The 19106-nt window shown below is 39.5% G+C and overlaps 2 protein-coding genes across 3 annotated transcripts; one reads left to right on the top strand and one right to left on the bottom strand.

Annotated features, from left to right (window-relative positions):
- Positions 1-1047: 1047 nt before the first annotated feature.
- Positions 1048-10651, top strand: selenol (selenoprotein L). The gene is made up of 9 exons (XM_046061520.1): positions 1048-1188; positions 1946-2024; positions 2130-2183; positions 2905-2950; positions 3634-3761; positions 4090-4204; positions 5865-5987; positions 7565-7702; positions 9687-10651. Exons 1-9 carry the CDS (start codon positions 1080-1082, stop codon positions 9807-9809), a joined length of 915 nt encoding a protein of 304 aa, XP_045917476.1. The 5' UTR covers positions 1048-1079; the 3' UTR covers positions 9810-10651.
- clec11a (C-type lectin domain containing 11A) lies at positions 10299-16088 on the bottom strand. Of its 2 annotated transcripts, none has more exons than XM_046061521.1 (5): positions 15882-16088; positions 14763-14877; positions 14541-14648; positions 13987-14070; positions 10299-11949 (listed from the first exon to the last, which is right to left on the bottom strand). In XM_046061521.1, the coding sequence occupies exons 1-5, from the start codon at positions 15981-15983 to the stop codon at positions 11537-11539; spliced, it is 822 nt and encodes a 273-aa protein (XP_045917477.1). In that variant the 5' UTR covers positions 15984-16088; the 3' UTR covers positions 10299-11536. The 2 variants fall into 2 exon arrangements, with proteins under 2 accessions (XP_045917477.1, XP_045917479.1); XM_046061523.1 differs by having other exon boundaries at positions 15891-16076.
- Between the last annotated feature and the right edge of the window lie 3018 nt (positions 16089-19106).

Raw genomic sequence — 19106 nt, forward strand, 5'->3', positions numbered from 1 at the left:
TCAGAAATGAGATAAATAGAAACATAGGGGAGGCCAAAAAAGCATACTACAGTGACAAAATATTAAAGAATAGGAATAATCCTCAAATATTACGTAAGTCACTGAGTCAAGTAGTTTATAGTGATAGGCTCAAGACCAAAACATACAATCTCAGCCTGGATGTTGGAGGAAAGGTTACATCAGATAAGGCCAGGATAGCTGACAGTTTAAATATGTATTTTACAACAGTTGTGAAAACCTTGGTTAATGAGTTGTCGGGTCTGTCAGGATACTATGGAGAGACCAAGTTCAGATTTTGTATTTAAAACAAGGGGTCCAGGCCAATACTTTCTCTTTTACAACAGTGTCTGAGGAAGCAGTGTTACAGAAACTTGAGTAACTTCACCCATCCAGAGCAACTGGCTTGGATAATAGTCCTGCCAGATTCCTTAGGGATGCTGTGGATTCTATCACCCCTTGTGTAACGCTTACAGTGAACCTTTCCATTAAACTGGAAATGTTTCCCAATGAATTTAAACATGCGAGAGTAATCCCTTTCTATAAAAAAGAAAGTAAACCAGATCCAGGAAATAATTGGCCACCCTGTGTGCGCTATCTAAGGTAATAGAGGAGATAATTTATGAGCAGATTTTCCTCTAATGATTTATGCTGTACATTTCAATCAGGCTTCAGAACATCCCACTCCATTGACACTTGCCTACTCTATCTCACCAATTACATCAGGAGAGAGATAGATGGGAACAGGATTTATAAATATTTGAGAACTTTAGCTAAAGAATTCAGTGAGTGAAGCAAAAAGTCATACAACCATACTTGGTCTACCCTAAGGATTAGTAGTATTGTACATCTGTAGCTGGGGCATCTGTTGTTGGAGGCGCCAGTTTTATATTTACAATCAATAAAGCTCGATCAATTAATCAAAAATAAAAGTACTAGACATGCTGAGCCACACTCCATACCAGGTGATGGCGATAATGCACCGATTCGTTGTTCATCAACCGCCAATAAAACCCCAAAATAATAATTATAAGAAGAAGGTAGTTTCAGTTGTTGTTGGTGCAGGTGAGGGGGTGCTGATCATGGCAGAGGATGTTTCTGTATCAGAGGAGACTTTAACAAGTGCTCTGACTAAGTTGGTGAATTTGAGCAAAGGCATTCTGCAGAAAGTCAAGCAGGAAGCAAAAGAAGGTAGGACAAATAGAAGAAGGACGCACTCCCTGCGTGCCAACCAAGTAACGTCAAACACCACGTAGAAAATAACGTTTAATGTAGAAATTATGTGGAGTGAATTGCTTTGATCTTATGAGTTATTCGGCATACAAAATTAGTACCTAATTGTATGCTTTAATAGTGTGTAAGTTACCAATCGTAACGTTAACGTATTGGAACGGGAGAAGACTGTAAAACACATGAACTAATAATTAAAGGCATAACTCTTATTATTGTTCTTAAATAGATTATTAAAATGCCGAATTGGAAAGGCGATCAGATTAATCCGGATCTAATGTTTAGTTTTGTTTTAAACCCTCTATATTTTTCCCAATAAGCAAAACAGCATACAAATGCAGGGAATTTAAAGGAAGTCTGTGTTTTCATTACGATAATACGATGATAAAATGTCTATCTGAAACACATCAAAGCTGCAGCTACATTACTTTGTTCACCGTTCTCATGAGGCTAGGTGTTATGGTGAATGCGGTTACAATGTAATATGATTTATAATTCACAAGTCTCATTTTGACTATTCCACAAGTTGGCTACAACCTTTTTATGTCTATACAACACATGCTTCTGGTGAGTTGTTGATCAGTGTGATCAAGTTGCTGGATTAAAAGGCCCTTCTGGCATTATGATGGTGTAATGAAATGCCCCTCATGCTTATTGCCAACACAATTAAATTGCACAACTCAGCCTGACCAATAACCTGACCTTTGTTCTCATACAGGGTCCCTTGAGAACTTTGTCCCATATAAGATCACCTCTTTATTCGGCCTGATCGCAGCTGGAACGGACTTCTACAAAAGGTGAGGTGCTCTCAGCACCTGCAGAATCACACATTCATTTGGCAGTGTTATTGGCTTAAATCATTTTAATAAAATTTATTTAAATGTTTTGTTAATGTGGAGCAGCATTGGAGTGAAGACAAAGAGTGAAGCAGAGGCCATTTGGCAGAAGTCTTATCAGTAAGTATGGGTATATAATCATAAAATAATGATGATAATAAAAAATAAACACATTTTCAAGTTTTGTCTCAACATTAGTAGGGAAAAAATATGCAGGGGGAGGCACTTAGAAACAGCTCTTTGTGGCTTGCAACACTCTCTCTTAACAATGTCCATTGTTCTGCAATAGTGACATTTATCTCTGACAATAATTTGATGTATCCTCTGGAAGGACACATCTTAATGATCTTATGACTTCACTCCAAAGACAATGTGAAACGAGTGAGCAATATTGGTTGGGACAATTCTGTCCCCCCCAAAATACTGGAAGGGACATGTCGCACTGTGAAATATATCACTGAGTATAGTCCTTCCACCCAGTCGTAGAGTATATTACACACATCCAGATGTTTAACATACCCACCATGACCATCCCTTCCATCCATATGCAAACCTACGTCTTTGATGGGTGGGGTTTTTAGGTGTTTACTACAGGTTTCTACAGGTTTTCTAAAATTAAATTAAGTGGAGGACATTTTTCATGCACTCGTATAACTTGGCACCATCAGTGTCCAATAGCCTCCAAAAACAAAACGTACACTTAGGTGAACCCTCATTATCATACCTGTTATTGGGTTTCGGATGTATTCTCCACGCTGCAGTGGAGAGGGTTACTGTGGTTGATCACTGTCTTATTAATTATTCATGGAAATGAAAGCTCATGTTGACGCTTGTTTTCCAGCCATGCAGCAGTGAGAGAGCAGGTAGAGGAACTTCTACAGCTAGAGGTCTGTATGTGTGAAATTTATTTAGTTTTTCATTTAGTATATTATAATTAAAATTCATTTCAAGCGTTTTCACACAGCAAACAATCAGATGCATAGATACGGATAAGAAAACACACTTGTCTATTCTGCCTATTCTTAGAATGCAAATTCTCTACTACATACTATCTGTATAGTTTTACAATTAAGTAACAAAAATAAATGGGTCCACATGGATTCCTGCAATAAAACGAGGTGGTAGTGGTCTATTTGTCGGAGTGTGGCATTAAAATATTTGATAAAACTGACATACAGCGGTAAAATTGATCAACACTTGCTTTGTGCTCTTGTATCTAGTCTAGCTTTTGCCATTTTGTTATACACCAGTGTACCATTTCCAAATAATCAATTATTTCTAAATAATTAAAGCCATCACATATGTTTTATCCTTGTTTTTACATTATATGTCGGTTGATTGCTTTTTGTATTTCATTTATCTTTAAACCAGTTTTACCGCTGTATGTCAGTATTATAAAATATTTTAATGCTACACCCCGACAAATAGACCACTACCATTCCACCTCATTTTATTGCAGGAATCCATGTGGACACATTTATTTTTGTTACTAAATTGTAAAACTATACAGTAGTATAGTGGTTGGCTTGATTCATTTAGTTTCAACCGTCATGTGCGTCTGTGTGTGCAGAGTGAATGGGACTCATTCCTGGAGAGTGTGGACCAAGCTCTGCAGACAACAGATGGACAGCTGTCAGGAGGAAAGATGGTAGACAGCCTGAGCCCTGATACTCCGTTCACTGATGGACGGAGTGGAAAGTAGGTTCACACACTGCTGGTCACAACTTGACCTTGTATGTTTTCATTCCTACCTCCTTCATCAGTATGAGAAAGCCTCTGTCTAACAGAAGACCAGGAGCAGCTGACAGAAAACTGTTCACACTATCAGCTAGTTTTAGTTGATGTTTGTTGTGTGTTATTTATGAACCATCTTTGCATGGGAATGTGTTCCATGGTTAATTAAAAACCACAATGTGGTTGCTCATCAGTAAGAAGATCAGATTTACCATGCAACAGTTAAATTTCATTAAATCAAGTTTTGTTGTGTCGTGGCTTCTGAGGCTGTTTCTATGTTGTGTCTTTAAAGGAGTGTGACTCTGGGTCAGTACCTCAGTCAGGGTCAGAAGCTGCTGCTGATTCTCATCAGACATTTTGGATGACTACCGTGACGAGACCATGTGGCCGAGCTGGAGGCCAGTCAGGTCAGTTTACTTTCAATCTAATGGTAATTAATCGCATCGCTCGGCAAAACTGCATTTTGTGTTGATTAACAAAAGCAATATGCATCTCTTTAATGCATAATACCTGAAATCAGAGGTGTCCGACCTACTTGTCACGACTGGTACATCTTCAGGTTTCTAACAATTATATATAATAATTAGCTTAGCAACTATTATCTAGGCAACATGGTAAAACTTTGGTTTTCTTGCAGTGGTGGAAACTAAGTGCGTTTACTAAAGAACTGCTCTTAGGCACACATTTTAGGTACTTTACTTTTAGTATTTCCGTTCAATGCTGCTTCATACTTCTTTGTACCTCTACTCAGAGTGCTCTGATGCTGGGATTTTAACTGTTCCTAAAGTAACCAACAAAAGAGTGGGGAAACTGCTTTTAGCTACTGCGCTCCAACGCTGTGGAATACCTGCCACATCGCCAACGTCTGCCAGATATCTAGCATGCCAAATATCTGGAAGAGTCAGCCGACTCGACATCCACATCCAGCCAATGAGAGCAGGCAGCTACTTTTTCACTGCAAGACACTTTTTACTCCCCTCAGCTCTCTCTGTAGCTCAGACAATCCCTGCTACCTGCGTGTGCTAATCCATTCTTTCACCATATTCTGTCTTTATAATTGCTCTCTTTATAATAACAAACACCAGCTGTTTTGTCTGTTCACATCATTTCCCGTTTCACATTTCACATGTTTTCTTGACAAAACGTGGTTTGGAGACCAGCGTCGGGTGACACAGCCGCTGTCAGCTCGTGTAGTGTGTGACCCTCTGTCACTGATCAGTCTGGTAGTGTGAACGCCACAACGATTTCAAGACTCCCATACAATACGGCATGTTGTCTAGTGTGAACAGTACGGCCATCAGCCTGTACGAGCTTTAATACGTTGTTTTTATTTATTTATTTATTTAATGCCATACTGTGAGGCAGTTGGGCAAATATTGTACTTTTTACTCCATGAAATGTATTTAACAGCCATAGTTACTAGTTAGTTCTGGATTCTAGATCTGGATTTTACGCACAAATGAAAACAAAAGATCAGCTAATTGTTATAAACTAAACTAACCCCATTGTTATTGTTGTTAGCTAACCCCATTATTTTATAATCACTCTGGAGCAGGTTGATCTTTTTTTTAATGCCTACATCAAGAAGAGTTATTATTATCAGTTTGACGGTAAAGAAAATCCACCATAGTGGTCTCTGTGTGTACCAGGTCATTTGTCAATAGTGTCTCACACTCCCCCCAGGCCATCCACTTAATTTGTGTCCCCGAGGCATGGGGCCACAGGAAAGGTGTCCCTTATTTTTCCACATTGGGGGTGGCAACCCTATATTGATCTTATAATCTAACTCTCTGCAAAGAAGCGTATTTCCCAAAACTATTCCAAGGACTCCTACATCTTTTTTTCCTCTGCTCTGGCTACAAAGGTTTTCAACATTTTTTCCAAAGTGACTGTCTTCACTCAGCTTTGCAGCCACCACCCATTTACTTTTATATAAATAAATTACTGGCAGTTGAACAAAAATGTGGAAAAGTGATTATAATGATCCTTAAAAAGCAAAAGAGAATTCTTAGAGTGTCTTTTCATCAGTGCTCATATTAGATTTTCTTTCATTTTGTTTGTCCGTAGGCTGTCCTGGAGGCTCGGTCAGTGCGGGTCTTGGTGGTTTCTTTCGGCAGTGTGGAGGGAGCTCAGCTGTGGCTGGAGCAGACCAGATGTACATTCGAGATCCTGCTGGATCCAAACAGAATGGTCAGGATGTGTGTTATCACACTAATCAACTGATTGAAACCCAGTAAATTTGAATAACGTAATAAGGACATTAAGGGGATTCTAAAGCTGTGTTTTGACCAAAAGGACTTCCCCGGATCTCTTTTCAAGGAACTAAAAGGTTCCTTCAGCCCATTGTTGTGTGCTTTCCACCATGGTCTAAAGACCTGCGAAGATTAGGCAAATTAACCAGCTGACGTAGGCCTATACTGCGTACAAAGCGTTGCACAGGCATCATTATTTAGTAACCACTATCCAATGGCCAAAATGTATAAATGGACATCCGATTTGATTGGAATATAATGAAAAACTATAGGCTATGCTTGACCATTAAAAACAGCTTTTTGTGTGGGAGTATAATGAAGAGACACGATAAAGATCATTACAAATTTAATAACACACTGGATGAATAACTATCAAGTTCTTAAAATAACTCGGTCAATAATAATGTCAATAACGACAGCACAGAGAAAGAAACACAAAAATAAAATCTCGACAGTTTGAAAGGTTATTAAAACATTTCCAGCCAACAAGAGCTGCAGATCAGCTGGCCAGACTCAAGTCTGTGTCCACCTGAGCGTCGGAGTAGCGTGATGTTTAATGAGCTTTATTACCTGCTGTAATCATCTGTTCCGCTTGTTTTGGAGAAGAGCAGACCGACTGAAAACTTAAAACAACTTCGGACCCAGTATTTCGCTGTAAACACACCGCTGCACACTGGCTGCTATTTCCGAGCAACACTTTTAATGCCGATGTTTGATCTCTGGCGGACATCAGTGAGACTTGTGTGGCTATTTGACTGTTGATTGTGGTTTATTGGTTTGCAAACAACGGTGGAAAAGAGAGGAGCTGTCGTAGAGAAACAGCCGACATGCTCAATTTAAAGCCAGTAGCCTTTTCTTGCCCATGCAGAAATTCACTGCAAGGCAAGCCCCACCCCACCAAAGTACCGGTACTTTCGGAAAATACTACGCCCCGAGCAGGGAGGGGGGTAAAACAAAGACCCTAGAACTAAATTTAGACCCTGGTCCCTTGGGTGGAAACGCAGTGAGATCCTCCAAAGGGTCCTAGTTCCGGGCAATAGTTCCTTTGGTCGGAACACAGATTAAAAAACTAGGATTTGGTTTAGTAGATTAAATCTGTGTATTATATTGTCTTTATGTTTATATTCAGTGCCGGTGAGGCAACTGTAATTTATGGAAACGATAAATGGCTGTGAATCAGTCAGCACAAAAAAGCTGAAGGAACCAAAGGATTTAGCAGCTGTAGCATTCTGAAAAGTCAACCACCAGATGTTAGCAGATGTCAGATGGAAACAAGGGCAATCAACCAAATATGAAGACAGACAATTTTCCACATGCCACGGAAGCAATCATGAATCATGATGTGTGAGAACAACCTGACTGGGTCAACCAGCAAATACTTTTTTATTGCTGAATCCAAAGCGGATGTTTTGTTTTTTCTTGTGTCTTTTGATTTATATAAAACTGCCCAAATGTGTTTCTGCAGGAAATAATTCACTTTTCTGATACAGTCGATGTCGTTGTTCTCTGACACAGATTTACAGGAGTTTTGGCCTCGGCTCGTCCTACGCCAAGGTGATGAAGTTCGGGTGCTTACTGCAGTACTCAGAGTACGGAGCTGTGGACAGAGATTTCCCCGACGTCCCCCATCGCCTGCTGGAAGATATCTACCAGGTACAAATGAATGACACAGCAAACACTTCCACATGACACTGAGGAGGTGCTGATGTAATTGCCTGAATCACTCAAGTAAACCAAGGAAATACAGAATGTGCTGAAATGCAGGGTCACTTGCGTGGGGACTCTTTTTAATTAGCTGCTGAATCCTTTATGGGCTTCTTGTTCTCTGTGCTGTGCATTGTAATCCTGCCTTTCCAAATTGAAAAAAAGACTGTTGGTCACACCTGCTTGATTCTGATTTGACAAACAAGACCCCTGCAGTCAAATGCAAACAAAGACTTCCTCTTAAACTTAAATATTTTCTATCTAATAACTTTTTTTTGATAGCGCAGTTATCAGTCCTATTATGTCTTGTTTGTAGATAGACGTTTTTAACAACTAAACAAAGAACTAAAGGATGTTCTTGGTTACAGTTTAAAGCACTATTAGATTTTCCTATTTTGATTTAGAAAATAAATCTTCTGGACTTTGACAGTCTGACTTGTTAAGTTGTTGTAGTTGACGTAGTTAAAAATGTATCTTGTAGACAAGTCATTTACTTGAATGAAAAGTCTTGACAGTCTTTATATACTCAACAAGTCCAAGACATTTGCCTTTTTTGCTATTTTATGTTTATATATTTTTTCTTTAGTAAGTGTTCAGGCTGTAAAACAAACAGTGCAGCTGCAGAGTCTGCTAATAATGATCTGTGAGAGCACTCCTCTCCATATGTAAAAGGGACATTAAGTCATTTGATTCATTGCTAATTAGGCGATTATCGGCGCCGAGATTCAGCATTTTTCCAATAATCTGCATCGTTCACTTTAAAAACAGATACCCGATATAATTAATTAATTAAAATGTGCTCCTTTGGCTCTGATGCAGCCGCCTCTCTCCATCTGCTGGAGCCCACAGAGTGTTGAGTACAGTGTCCCGCCCACAGTACTAACTGATTGGTTACAAGTCATGAGTAATAGCCTAACAACACTGACTATTGTGCAGAAGTAGCCACCACACTGCAGCCACCTCCCCTCCTCTCTCAGCAGTGCTCTGCATGCACACACACGCGGAGCGGAGCTAGGGGAGTGTTGATTACACAGGTTGACCATAGCTACGCCCGTTACTGGAAGTAAGTGCAGCAGAACCAGCAGTACAAGTAAAATGCTGATACTGCATCAGTACAACAAGCAGGAACGTGTACAGCACTATTTTAATCTGCTCTGTCTCATCCACCACAGCTGTGTTTTGGTTTTACACAAGCACATGTGCTAGTTTGGCCAATAGTTAGTTATAAACAAGCTAAACCTCTCCATCTGTAGCCTGTTCAGCTGAGATGCTACGTGCCTTAAAATTTTGCAAATCCTTGCAAACTCAGCTGCTTGTTGAGAGAAACCAGCTCCTGTCTACAGCAGCAGAGAGAGGAGGAGGACTGAAACTGACTGTCTTCTTTCTAAACTTCACTCAGTATTTTGATGTCAGGAATATAGTTTACTTTTTCAGATGTTCCATTTGTTTCCAGGGAGATAATAATTTCATATTGTTACTTTGCTGCTGTAAACTTTACTTTTGCTGCTGCTCTGAAAATAGCTAGTTATAAAATATTAAATTTGATTACTGTTTTTTAAAATGTTTTGTTAAAGGCAATTATTTCATAATGAAAAACCAATAAGAGTATAGATAAAGAACAGAACCAATAAATAGTATTAATTAATAGTTTATTATGATTTATCACTCATAGTTAACAAGTCTATCTCTGGGATGGATCTCTAAATCAATTAATTTACTATTTATAAAGATTAAACATGACAATTAACTTTAATCTTGTGTTGGAGTTTGTGTTATTCAAAATTTTGACACCAAGATTTTTTACAGAAAATGTATCGGTTCCACAGATCGGTCATCGGTCTAACTGGTTACTAATAATCGGGATTGGCCCGGGGAAAAACATATCTGTCGATCCCTATTGCTACTATAAAAAATGATGTGCTTTAATGTGCAGATGGGAGGTGACTTTTTGCTGGATGAAGCAGGGAAGGTCCTCATGTCTCACCCGTCTAAAACCTCTCTGGACAGGCCGACTGTGAAAGACATCCTGCAGGCCGTGGACCCAGCAAAGCTGTGAAAGATATTTTTGAAGATACACATGTGGTGTGAAACACATCACTGACACCACAGAGGAAGAGCGTTTCTTTGGCTCACGTTTATGACGTCACGTCTCACACTCATGACACCATGAAGAGGCGTAACTGAGAACTGTGAAGCAAAGACATCTGATCTTCTTTGTTGTGTCAGTGTTGTGATTGGTGCATTTATAAATGAGTGGTACTAGTGGATTACAATGTAATTCAATTACAATCAATAATATTAATAATTAAGAATATAAGTTTAACGCACACAGATTGGCTTAGCAAATTTATCCAGATCTGTAACGTAAAGGCTTTAATTTAACGATACATTACGCATCTCCGGATATGGGCGGCCGTGAGAGGTAACATTTCTAATTTGATAACCCAGAAACATGATGTTACCACTTCCTACTTCATGAAACTTATTTTCTATGTGGGTGGTCAGTGAGAAGATGAAGGAAAGAAAAGTCCATGCTGCTGCATCCTTTGTTTCTAATTTCATCTTTTAATGCAATTTAAGATTAAACTGCACTCTTAAGATTTAAATCTTAAAACTTGCTTACACCTGGAAAAATATATATTTGCTGCTGTTCTACAGATCTGATCTTTTCATATCTATAAATAAAATAAGACAATTTGTCATGAACTGTGCACAGTTTGAAGGTTTTCTGACGAGTGTGGCATCAAACCTTTATGCCTTTTTGTAACTCAGATACTACATCTGCACTGTATAGAAAACATTTCAAATACCCAGCCCTACTGGAATGTCTCTTTTACCCATGGAGTGCAAATGGTGCTGTATATCATGTCAACCTTTAGTAAAGATTTTTGAAAAACATTTACATTCAACATTTTATGTACAACTTTCTTGTTTTACCTACTGTAGGTGTCTTAACTCAGGATACATTTAAATACAGTGACAGTGTGTTATTTTGGGGGGTGAGATGGGATTCAGGTGTGAGACTACAGCTCGAAAATGTTCTGGCCAGATATTTTCCGAATCAGCAGTTTAACATGGCAGTCACACTCGGGTACCGACTTTGTTAAAATATCTTAAAAGATCAGTAAGTAACAGAGAAGCACTCCATAATTCCTGCTAAGCCCAAATACACATTGTATTTATATCTTCAAGAGGTTTAGTATGTGCTGATTCTGAAGAAAGGGCCTCCAGCTTTTCATGTTTTCCCTTTTTTTTTTTTTTTGGAAACGTTGAACAAATATTTAGAATTCCAGGCGTGAAATCACAGCGGATGTAAACCAGAGTCCTCTCTGGTTTACATTCATATCACTGCAGCTACATGATTTCTATAATATTTATAATACTTATCTGGTTAAGTCTTATTCAGTACTTTCAGAACTTAAATAGCAATACATGAATTTGTGCGCATTTTAGACATGTTTCACCTTAAAAACCTACAATTCTATGAAATATTTTCGCAGCAAATGTTTTTATCCTGTAAGATACTAACAAGTCAGTGCTACGCTAATTGCATATACAAATAAAATTATACTGGAATTTTTCCAATAAAATGCACTTTTCTATGAGGACTTCTTCTCTTTTGAATACAACCAATCCAGGGACATTTTTAAAATGTCTTTTAAGGGGAAATAAGTAATTTGAAAATATATAATGGATCTATTTTCAGTGATCAAAAGTGGAGATCAAAGTTTAAGGTAGTAGTAAGGTGGTGAGAGAGTAATGCTAGCTTTAAAAAAGTTTGTTTTAAAGTGCCACCCTGTCATCAAACTCGCAGAGATAGTTCATGGTCCGGTCGCAGTAGTGGTCCCACCAGTCGCCATCGTCTGACGACATCGCCACACAGTTCTCCCGCCTCCCTCCGTCCGGCTGGCTGGACAGGAAGTGTTTGCGCCACTGGAAGTATGAGACCCGCGTACCGTCATCAAAGAGGTACATGCCCTCAGATCGCAGGTCGTTGATGCCCAGCCAGACGGGCCAGTTCCCTGGGTGGAAGAATGACTTGACGTAGTCAGCGAGGGCCTCCTGCTCCTTGCGGTCGCGGGGCATCGCCATGCGGCCGCCGCGTTCCAGGCACTTTCTGGCAGCTCCGGCGTAGTCCTCATAGCTATTGTACACAAGATAACACTTGTATCCCAATCTGTGTCCCTTCTGGCAACCTAAGAAGCAGAGAAAAACACAAACACACAGATGGCTCATCACATGTTTAGAATTAGAAAATGTTTTACTTAATCTGTGTTCAAAACGGCTAAAAATGGTGTCTCAGAAGGTGTCTAACAGGGCAGCGAGGCTTTGAGCGCTGTTCAAAACGGATCAAACGATCTTTTCCTGTCTCGTAAGATGCCTTCAAACTGCCCCCATAACGGTCAGTTATGAAGGCAGCAGCGATGCTGACTCGCTGCCTATTACCCATAAATCTGTGTGCGGTAGTTCACGAAAAATGGACAAGATGGCGGATAAACAAGGCAAAATTTGTCTACAAAAATTTAAAAGTTTTCAGTAGTTTCGTCGCTTCGATTTTTGAAAAGTTAGCTAGAACTAAACACTGAACTGTCTTAACCTACCAAGATTGTTTGGTATGATTTCTGAGGCCTCTGTTAGCCATTTGCCTTTTTAATAGCTAGCCAACTGACAGTAAGGCTAGTGACCTACAGCTGGAAGAGAAGCAAGACGGCGTGCTGATGTCACACATTGTCGTAAATGGCGCCTTAAAAGGCTGTTCAAAACCAATGTTCATAGAGTTTCCTTCACTCAAAAGTTATGCCTTCTGAGACACCTGTCTATTACGGTAGCGAGGCAACAGCCTTCTGTTTCAAACAGAGCCTTAGTATCAAAAAGACAAAAAAGTTATTTAATCTGATCATAAAACCAGCATTAACTGATTTTGTTTGGCGACTTGGGGACAGAGTAACAAACTCTAAACACAACATTTACACATTCTCATCATGGTTGTTTCTGTGAGGGTAAGAAAACTTATTTTACACAGCAGACGCAGAGCTAAATTAATAAAAAAGCATTAATATGCAGTCCAATAGTCACTCTCCTTTTAGTGTGGTTTTGGGTCTCCACCAACTCCTCAGGGAAATATCTGGCTCTTGAGCTGCTAAATGCTTTTCTATGTTCACCATCTAGTTGCTAACTTTGCCTACCGTTTGGTGCGTTTGGTGCAGCAGGAAGCGTACAATTAGAACTTTTTCAGTAAAAACTGAAGGATGATGAGAGCCTGAACCAAAACAGAAAAGTTATGGGCCTTAAAAACAAAACAATGAGCTGAAAGATGCTAAAACGCACCAGAGTCGAGGGGAAATACAGAGTTGGGTTATAATTCTTAGAAACTTTCACATTACACAGCCATCTGACCCATTGTTAATAGAAAATTATTGATTAGTGGAGCTTTAAAAAAGTGGTTTCGGTACCAGGCATAAGAACAAATTCTCAGTTTAGTATTTATCAGTTTGAATGAATTCATTTCATTTTGAACAAATACTACTACAATACTAACTGTGTCTGGAAACGTTTCCTTCATACATTGTTTCATTCCTAGAGATCTTTATAAGCTGACAGAGCTGTGTCATGTTTTTCCAACAAACGTCTTTGATATAAACATAAAGTCGGTCTGAGGCCCAGATTTTGCCTGAAGGTGATTGGTTCTGATCCTCTGTTACAACGATCGTTTTGTATTGCGTAATACTGAACACTGATATTTAAAGTCTTGCATGTTGCATCATGTGCTTGGTTTACCCATCGTCTTGCTTTTTCTAGCTTACACTCACACATTTCCCATTAAATGAATAGAGAAATAATTATTTCCTTGTAAATATCTTGTCTGTAACACAGCATTTGCAACCCCACTTAAATCAAATACAAAGTAAAGAAATGACTGATAACTGAACACATTATTTGTTTAATATGATAAATTAGTTGATGTTAAGTGACAAGACATAAAAGTGTTTTTTATCTTTAATACTAGCCCGACTGGAGCGTTTAGGCTTACATGTATATGGCATGGTGAGTGCCACACCCCGCAGTCCCTCATGCCTTTACACCTGCTCGTACATGCCTTCAGTCTTGGACTGAAACGAAAATACAATGCCTGAGATAGATATTGAAGGCCTCCCTTTTCAACCATGTGTCTCTGTCATCATTTTTATCAAGATAATTAGGCAGCAGATGGGGTGCAGCAAAGAGATTTATACCTTCCAGTCTTCCAATCTCCTTGCGGTTGTCCTTACTGTGCTGGTAGACCTCCTGGATGCTGTCTTCCAGCTCCCCGACTTTAGCTGCCATGTTAGTAATGGGGAACAACAAAAACAAGGAGACGTGAAAGTCAACACAGGGCCTCGTTCTTTTCAACCTTTTTTCACTCTAGGTGCAATTGAAACTCCTGTCTCAAGTTGATTGCACCATTACATCTTGTTATGGGGGATTAAATTATAATAATAGTCTATGGAGGACAGCAGATGTAGTTAATCCCAATCCCTTTATTTCATTTTTAGCCATTGTTTTGTTTTCATTCATCTTACTTCATTTATCCTGTGCAATATTAACACAAATTTCAACAAAATTTGGAAAACCGATGCATCTCGCTGCTGATTTTTCACCTTTTTTAAGGTGGTGCCCATTTATCCTTCATTTGTCCATTTTACAATGAAACTGACTGAATTTGGTGGAAATACTAGAAATATAGATTCAAAAAGTGTAAGAATGTGGATTTCATCTGTAGATTTGTGGGAGAAAGTGATTGCCTTACCATCAATCCTTGACAGGCGATCCAACAACTGGCTGACTTTAACATCCAGGGTGTAGTGACCAACATTGAGCTTGTGGATCGCCTGGTCCATACTGGCTAGTCTGGACACTGATAGAAAAGATTAGAATACAGACTGTGCTACCTTACAGAACAGGGATATGGCCATAGTGTTTCTCTGTATGAATCTTTAAACCTGAACTGGAAATGTAAGTGGAGACTCACAGACATAGTTGTATGAGTTTTCAAAGTCTGACACTGGGCTGGTTGGCTCTGGTTCAGGCTCTGGAAGAATATCAGGGACATCTCCTCTTCCTTTCTTCACCTCTAACAGGGATGCCTGACACAGAAATCACAGTGAAATCACAATGTCAACTTTTCTCAGACGCTGTTTCTGCTACAGTTAAGTTCTGTTAGCGTCTTTGCTCCAAGTAGACCAAACCAATCAAAAGCACCTCCCTGCACATGCCTTGACCTGATTTCAAAATTCCAATTTTCTTACAGTAGAAAAAAGAAATAGTCAAATCATTTGGCTCCTTTTCCAACAATGTCATAATCATAAAACAAGAGGGAGTTCAACTCATTTGTATTCCATTTGTAATAAAATTTTTCTTAAATAACCAGTCTTATGTCTGTTTTGTAGAATTTTTTGTTTCTTGCCTGACATTTTACTCTTCTCTCACGAGGAGCACAATGAAAAGAAATGTTTAGCACGTTGTGTCTTTGTCTTCAGCAATCTGTGTGGGTACTGTATGCACCATAGCTTGTATTTACCTTTTAGCATTGTCAACCAAATTATTTATCCATCAATACTAGCTTGAAACCCACAGTTGAAAGCATCAGTATCATTCAGTATCAGTATCTGCAATACCCTTATAATCACATGTATCAACATGTTCCCAAAGTGGCTTGTGGACTGCCAAGAGGGCGATTGGTGTTTCGTTTTGAAGTCTGACACACACATTACGTCTTGGTGGAGGAAAAACTTGCCAGGCAGACCTGCTCCTCTGGGTGTATCATGATAATTACTTTTCTCACCACTGCGGTTGTGGCATTATTATCCTTATCATGTCTCGTGTATGTCATCCGCCCATGATGTCATCACTTACTAACAAACAACATTCACATGACACTGTATCTTCCTTAAGCAGAGTTATTTGCACTTTAGCAATCTCAGCATAATATTTAGCAAACTTTACTCCCTCCCTCACACGTACAGTAAAAACACGCAAACATTGTGAATGGATACAGTGCTTTACCCAGGCAAACAACAGTGCCAGCAACATCCCTTAGAACTATTTTCAGTTAATTGAGTCCATGTTTCAGTTATAAAAATATACATACAGTCCTGACCTGTGTTGGTGTAGCATCAGCCGTCCCTGTAGGAACACACAGACCCAGAGAACATAAACACAGGAGAGCGAGCGAGGTGGCAGCCGGTCCCATTTTCTGCTTCCTAATAACTCTACTTTTACTTCAGCAGCAAAACTCCCTCTGCACCTCTGAGTTGCTCTCTCTCTCTCTCTCTCTCTCTCTCTCTCTCTCCACTATCTGTCTCTCCCTTCTCTTTCTTTCACTCTAGAGATCATTAGAAATGTGAATGGGAGCCGGTTACACCCTCCCACACACACCCAGACCCTTGCTGAAAGGTGTTTTTTTAATACATAAATCACATCCCAGTGGTCTGCCTGCCGTCACTCCTCTCTCTGCCTTGTTCAGGACTTCTCGCCTTTCTTGCCAAACAACAGGAAAGCTCTTTGTTTTTGCTTCCATCTCCCGTTTCCACTCTCTGTGTGAACTCTGCAGTTTTACATAGGGGGGGACAACATCACAAGTCTCCGTCCTGTGGAAACAGACTCGTTCTAAGCCTTGTGATAATGCCTCTCTGTCCAAAGAAAACCATATATCTCCAGAATGTCACAAGCTAAGAAAAGCAGCCCTGTTCTCAGCTTTCTCAGCCAATCCAATGTTTTAATTTCAAATTATTTTGTCAACCCATGATGTAACACTTCATCCTTCAGTTCACCAAATTTGGAGATACATGTTTTTCTTTTTGACAGCATTTTAAATCTTATCTGGAGACACAAGGTTGTCACCCACATTCAGGCAACCAGCAGTGTAAACAAAAATGCATGATACTGTCAGTGAAACATCTATAAAAACATTGATGTATAGTTCCACAAAACAATCCACACTCAAGATCCACTCACTGTGTTTTTCTGGAGCTTTCATCAGCTGATGGAGTTTGCTCAGTTGTCATGGAGATGCATCTGTTGACATGCGAGCTCGCTGTTGTAACTCAATCTCCTTTGTAGGAATTCTTGTCTGTGTTGAATTAAACGTTAAGCACGAACGTCCATTCTTGGAAATAGTGTATGTTGTTTCAACCTTGTTTATCTCATTGAATTCTGCTGCAAATAGAAAACACTGCATGCCTGTATACATGAGTATACTGTGGTTATAAACTCACATACACACACACACACGCAGCCCTTTTATTAATTTGGCTAAATATCAGGCCTGCTTGCCAAACTTTTCTAGTGCAATAAAAGACATCAGTGGTTAAGTGAAATATGGGGTTGTGAATCTATTCAGGGGAAATGATGACATAAAAAGAAAAGAGAAATACCTTGTGTGTGTGTGTGTGTGTGTGTGTGTGTGTGTGGCTTTAACAGGAGGCATGCCAGTTAAAATGCCACAAGAATCCAGCAGAGTTTCCAAGGAAAGGGACCGAGGCAGAGTTCTGGGATCTGGAGACTGGGAGGAGCTCCGGCAGCGACTGGGACTGTGAGCTTTCAGCAAAGACAGACAGACGTGTTAAAGTCTGCAGGACGGTTGCACTTTACACACAGCTGTTCCAGTACACGATGGCTTCCAAAACTCCAAACGTTTTCCAGACTTTAGTCTGGATTCACACAAGGGTGTGGAAAAATATGTGTGACCCCCCTGAAAAAAATGTTAATCCTGGTTTTGACCTTGGTGACTCTTGCTGAGTTCCCACTGTCAACAAAATACCAGAAATTAGTTCCAGCCTCTTCAATGTGACAATTTCCTGCTTTTCTTTGACTTATATGATGTTACAATCAGTATTTTTGTTACTGTGCATCAAACAGTAAACCCAATGTGAAGAGGTCAGCTTGGGATTTATGGATTTGCAATCGTTATTTCACAGTTTCAAACATTTATTAACCAAGCTATTTAATGATGAGTGTATTGTAAATAATTTTATGTTACAGCCCTAAATCAACTGTTGTAACTGTTTATTCGATGTGTGAGAAACATTCCATTTAAAAGCGCCCTCTCAAATGCACAACATAATTCTTTAGTACTGCTACCAATCAAGAGTAGAAATGAAATGAACAGGGGTCTGCATTTGTGTAATCAAACATATAATAGGACTGAACTGCAGTTTTCCCAATAATATGCTCACTTCCCATGGGGTATCCCATCAGTACAAAAACATGTGGATGACGCAATCAAATTTACTACTATCAGACTTCCTTATTAGACTGGTAGACATAAGGTAACGCACTACTACACAATAAGAGACCTTTTTCTGTTTCCGCTGTGAGTTCAATACAGTGCAATGATTTTTATTTACCCAAACTACAACATTTGTTGCAAAAAAAGATGACACAAGGCAGCCATTCAGAGTCTGGAGATGTTGGGTGGTGCTGCAGGGAGGCGGCTGGACAGGACAGAGGTGCCTCAGTTCAGCGAGGGATAATGAACACAAACATACAGAGCCTTAAAAACCAACACAGCTAAAAGACATATTGAAATTTGACCTGTTTATGGATATTTTGTTCTGATGTGAAGGATCTTACAACCATATAAACTACAAAAATATCACAATGAAGCACCGAACAAACCGAAAGGTGTCCCCACTGATTTTACACATCAACGTCTGGGAGTACTTCTGCAGATGTACTAAAAGTTGCATGAAGTCTTTAGTGGGTCTAGAGAGCTGCCTGAAGTCTGATAAATTGCTATCTCTGCTTGAGGCTAACAGTTTGACACAACATAGCACCTACAAGCATATCACAACTGAATCGCCGAACAAACCGTTAGGTGTTGAGTTGCATTGTGGGTAATGTAGACACCAGGAGAATCCATGGAATACTATTTTTAGGAGTGCAATGCTAAATCAGCAGAGTACTCTTAAAACACTTGTCCTGCTGCCTTAAAAATGTATGTTAAAAGTTTAGCATTTTGTATTATACACTTATATTTCATGCTGAGATGTCTGTGTGGTAAATTACCACCAGCAGCCAGTTAGCTTAGCATAAAAAGGGTTATGTTTTTATACCACATCAGATTTTCAAGAAAACACAACCATTTGCTTCATACGTTGGTGTAACTCAGGTTCACCAGCCCTGTATGAAACACAGTAATGCTAAATATATACTGTGGAGTGGCTGCTTAGCGCCCGAGGCAGAACAAGGTCTGGTGATTCTAAACTGGGCCAATGTGTTAACTGAACAGCACAGAGTTTCCTCTGAGCACCGGACATCCTTCGCTCCTCCTTTCCTAACAGGCATTTTGGATCTGGTGGAAATTACAGCTGGA

This window comes from Micropterus dolomieu, linkage group LG10, assembly GCF_021292245.1.
Source record: "Micropterus dolomieu isolate WLL.071019.BEF.003 ecotype Adirondacks linkage group LG10, ASM2129224v1, whole genome shotgun sequence".
In the NCBI taxonomy this organism is placed as follows: domain Eukaryota; kingdom Metazoa; phylum Chordata; class Actinopteri; order Centrarchiformes; family Centrarchidae; genus Micropterus; species Micropterus dolomieu.

Excerpts from the sequence above, each read along its gene's own strand:
- clec11a (XM_046061521.1), bottom strand. The coding sequence starts at position 15,983 with ATGGGACCGGCTGCCACCTCGCTCGCTCTCCTGTGTTTATGTTCTCTG. Across the intron at positions 14,071-14,540 it reads TCGCCTGTCAAGGATTGATG|CTAAAGTCGGGGAGCTGGAA; the intron begins GTAAGGCAATCA and ends CTAACATGGCAG. Across the intron at positions 11,950-13,986 it reads GGAGATTGGAAGACTGGAAG|GTTGCCAGAAGGGACACAGA; the intron begins GTATAAATCTCT and ends TCTGCTTCTTAG.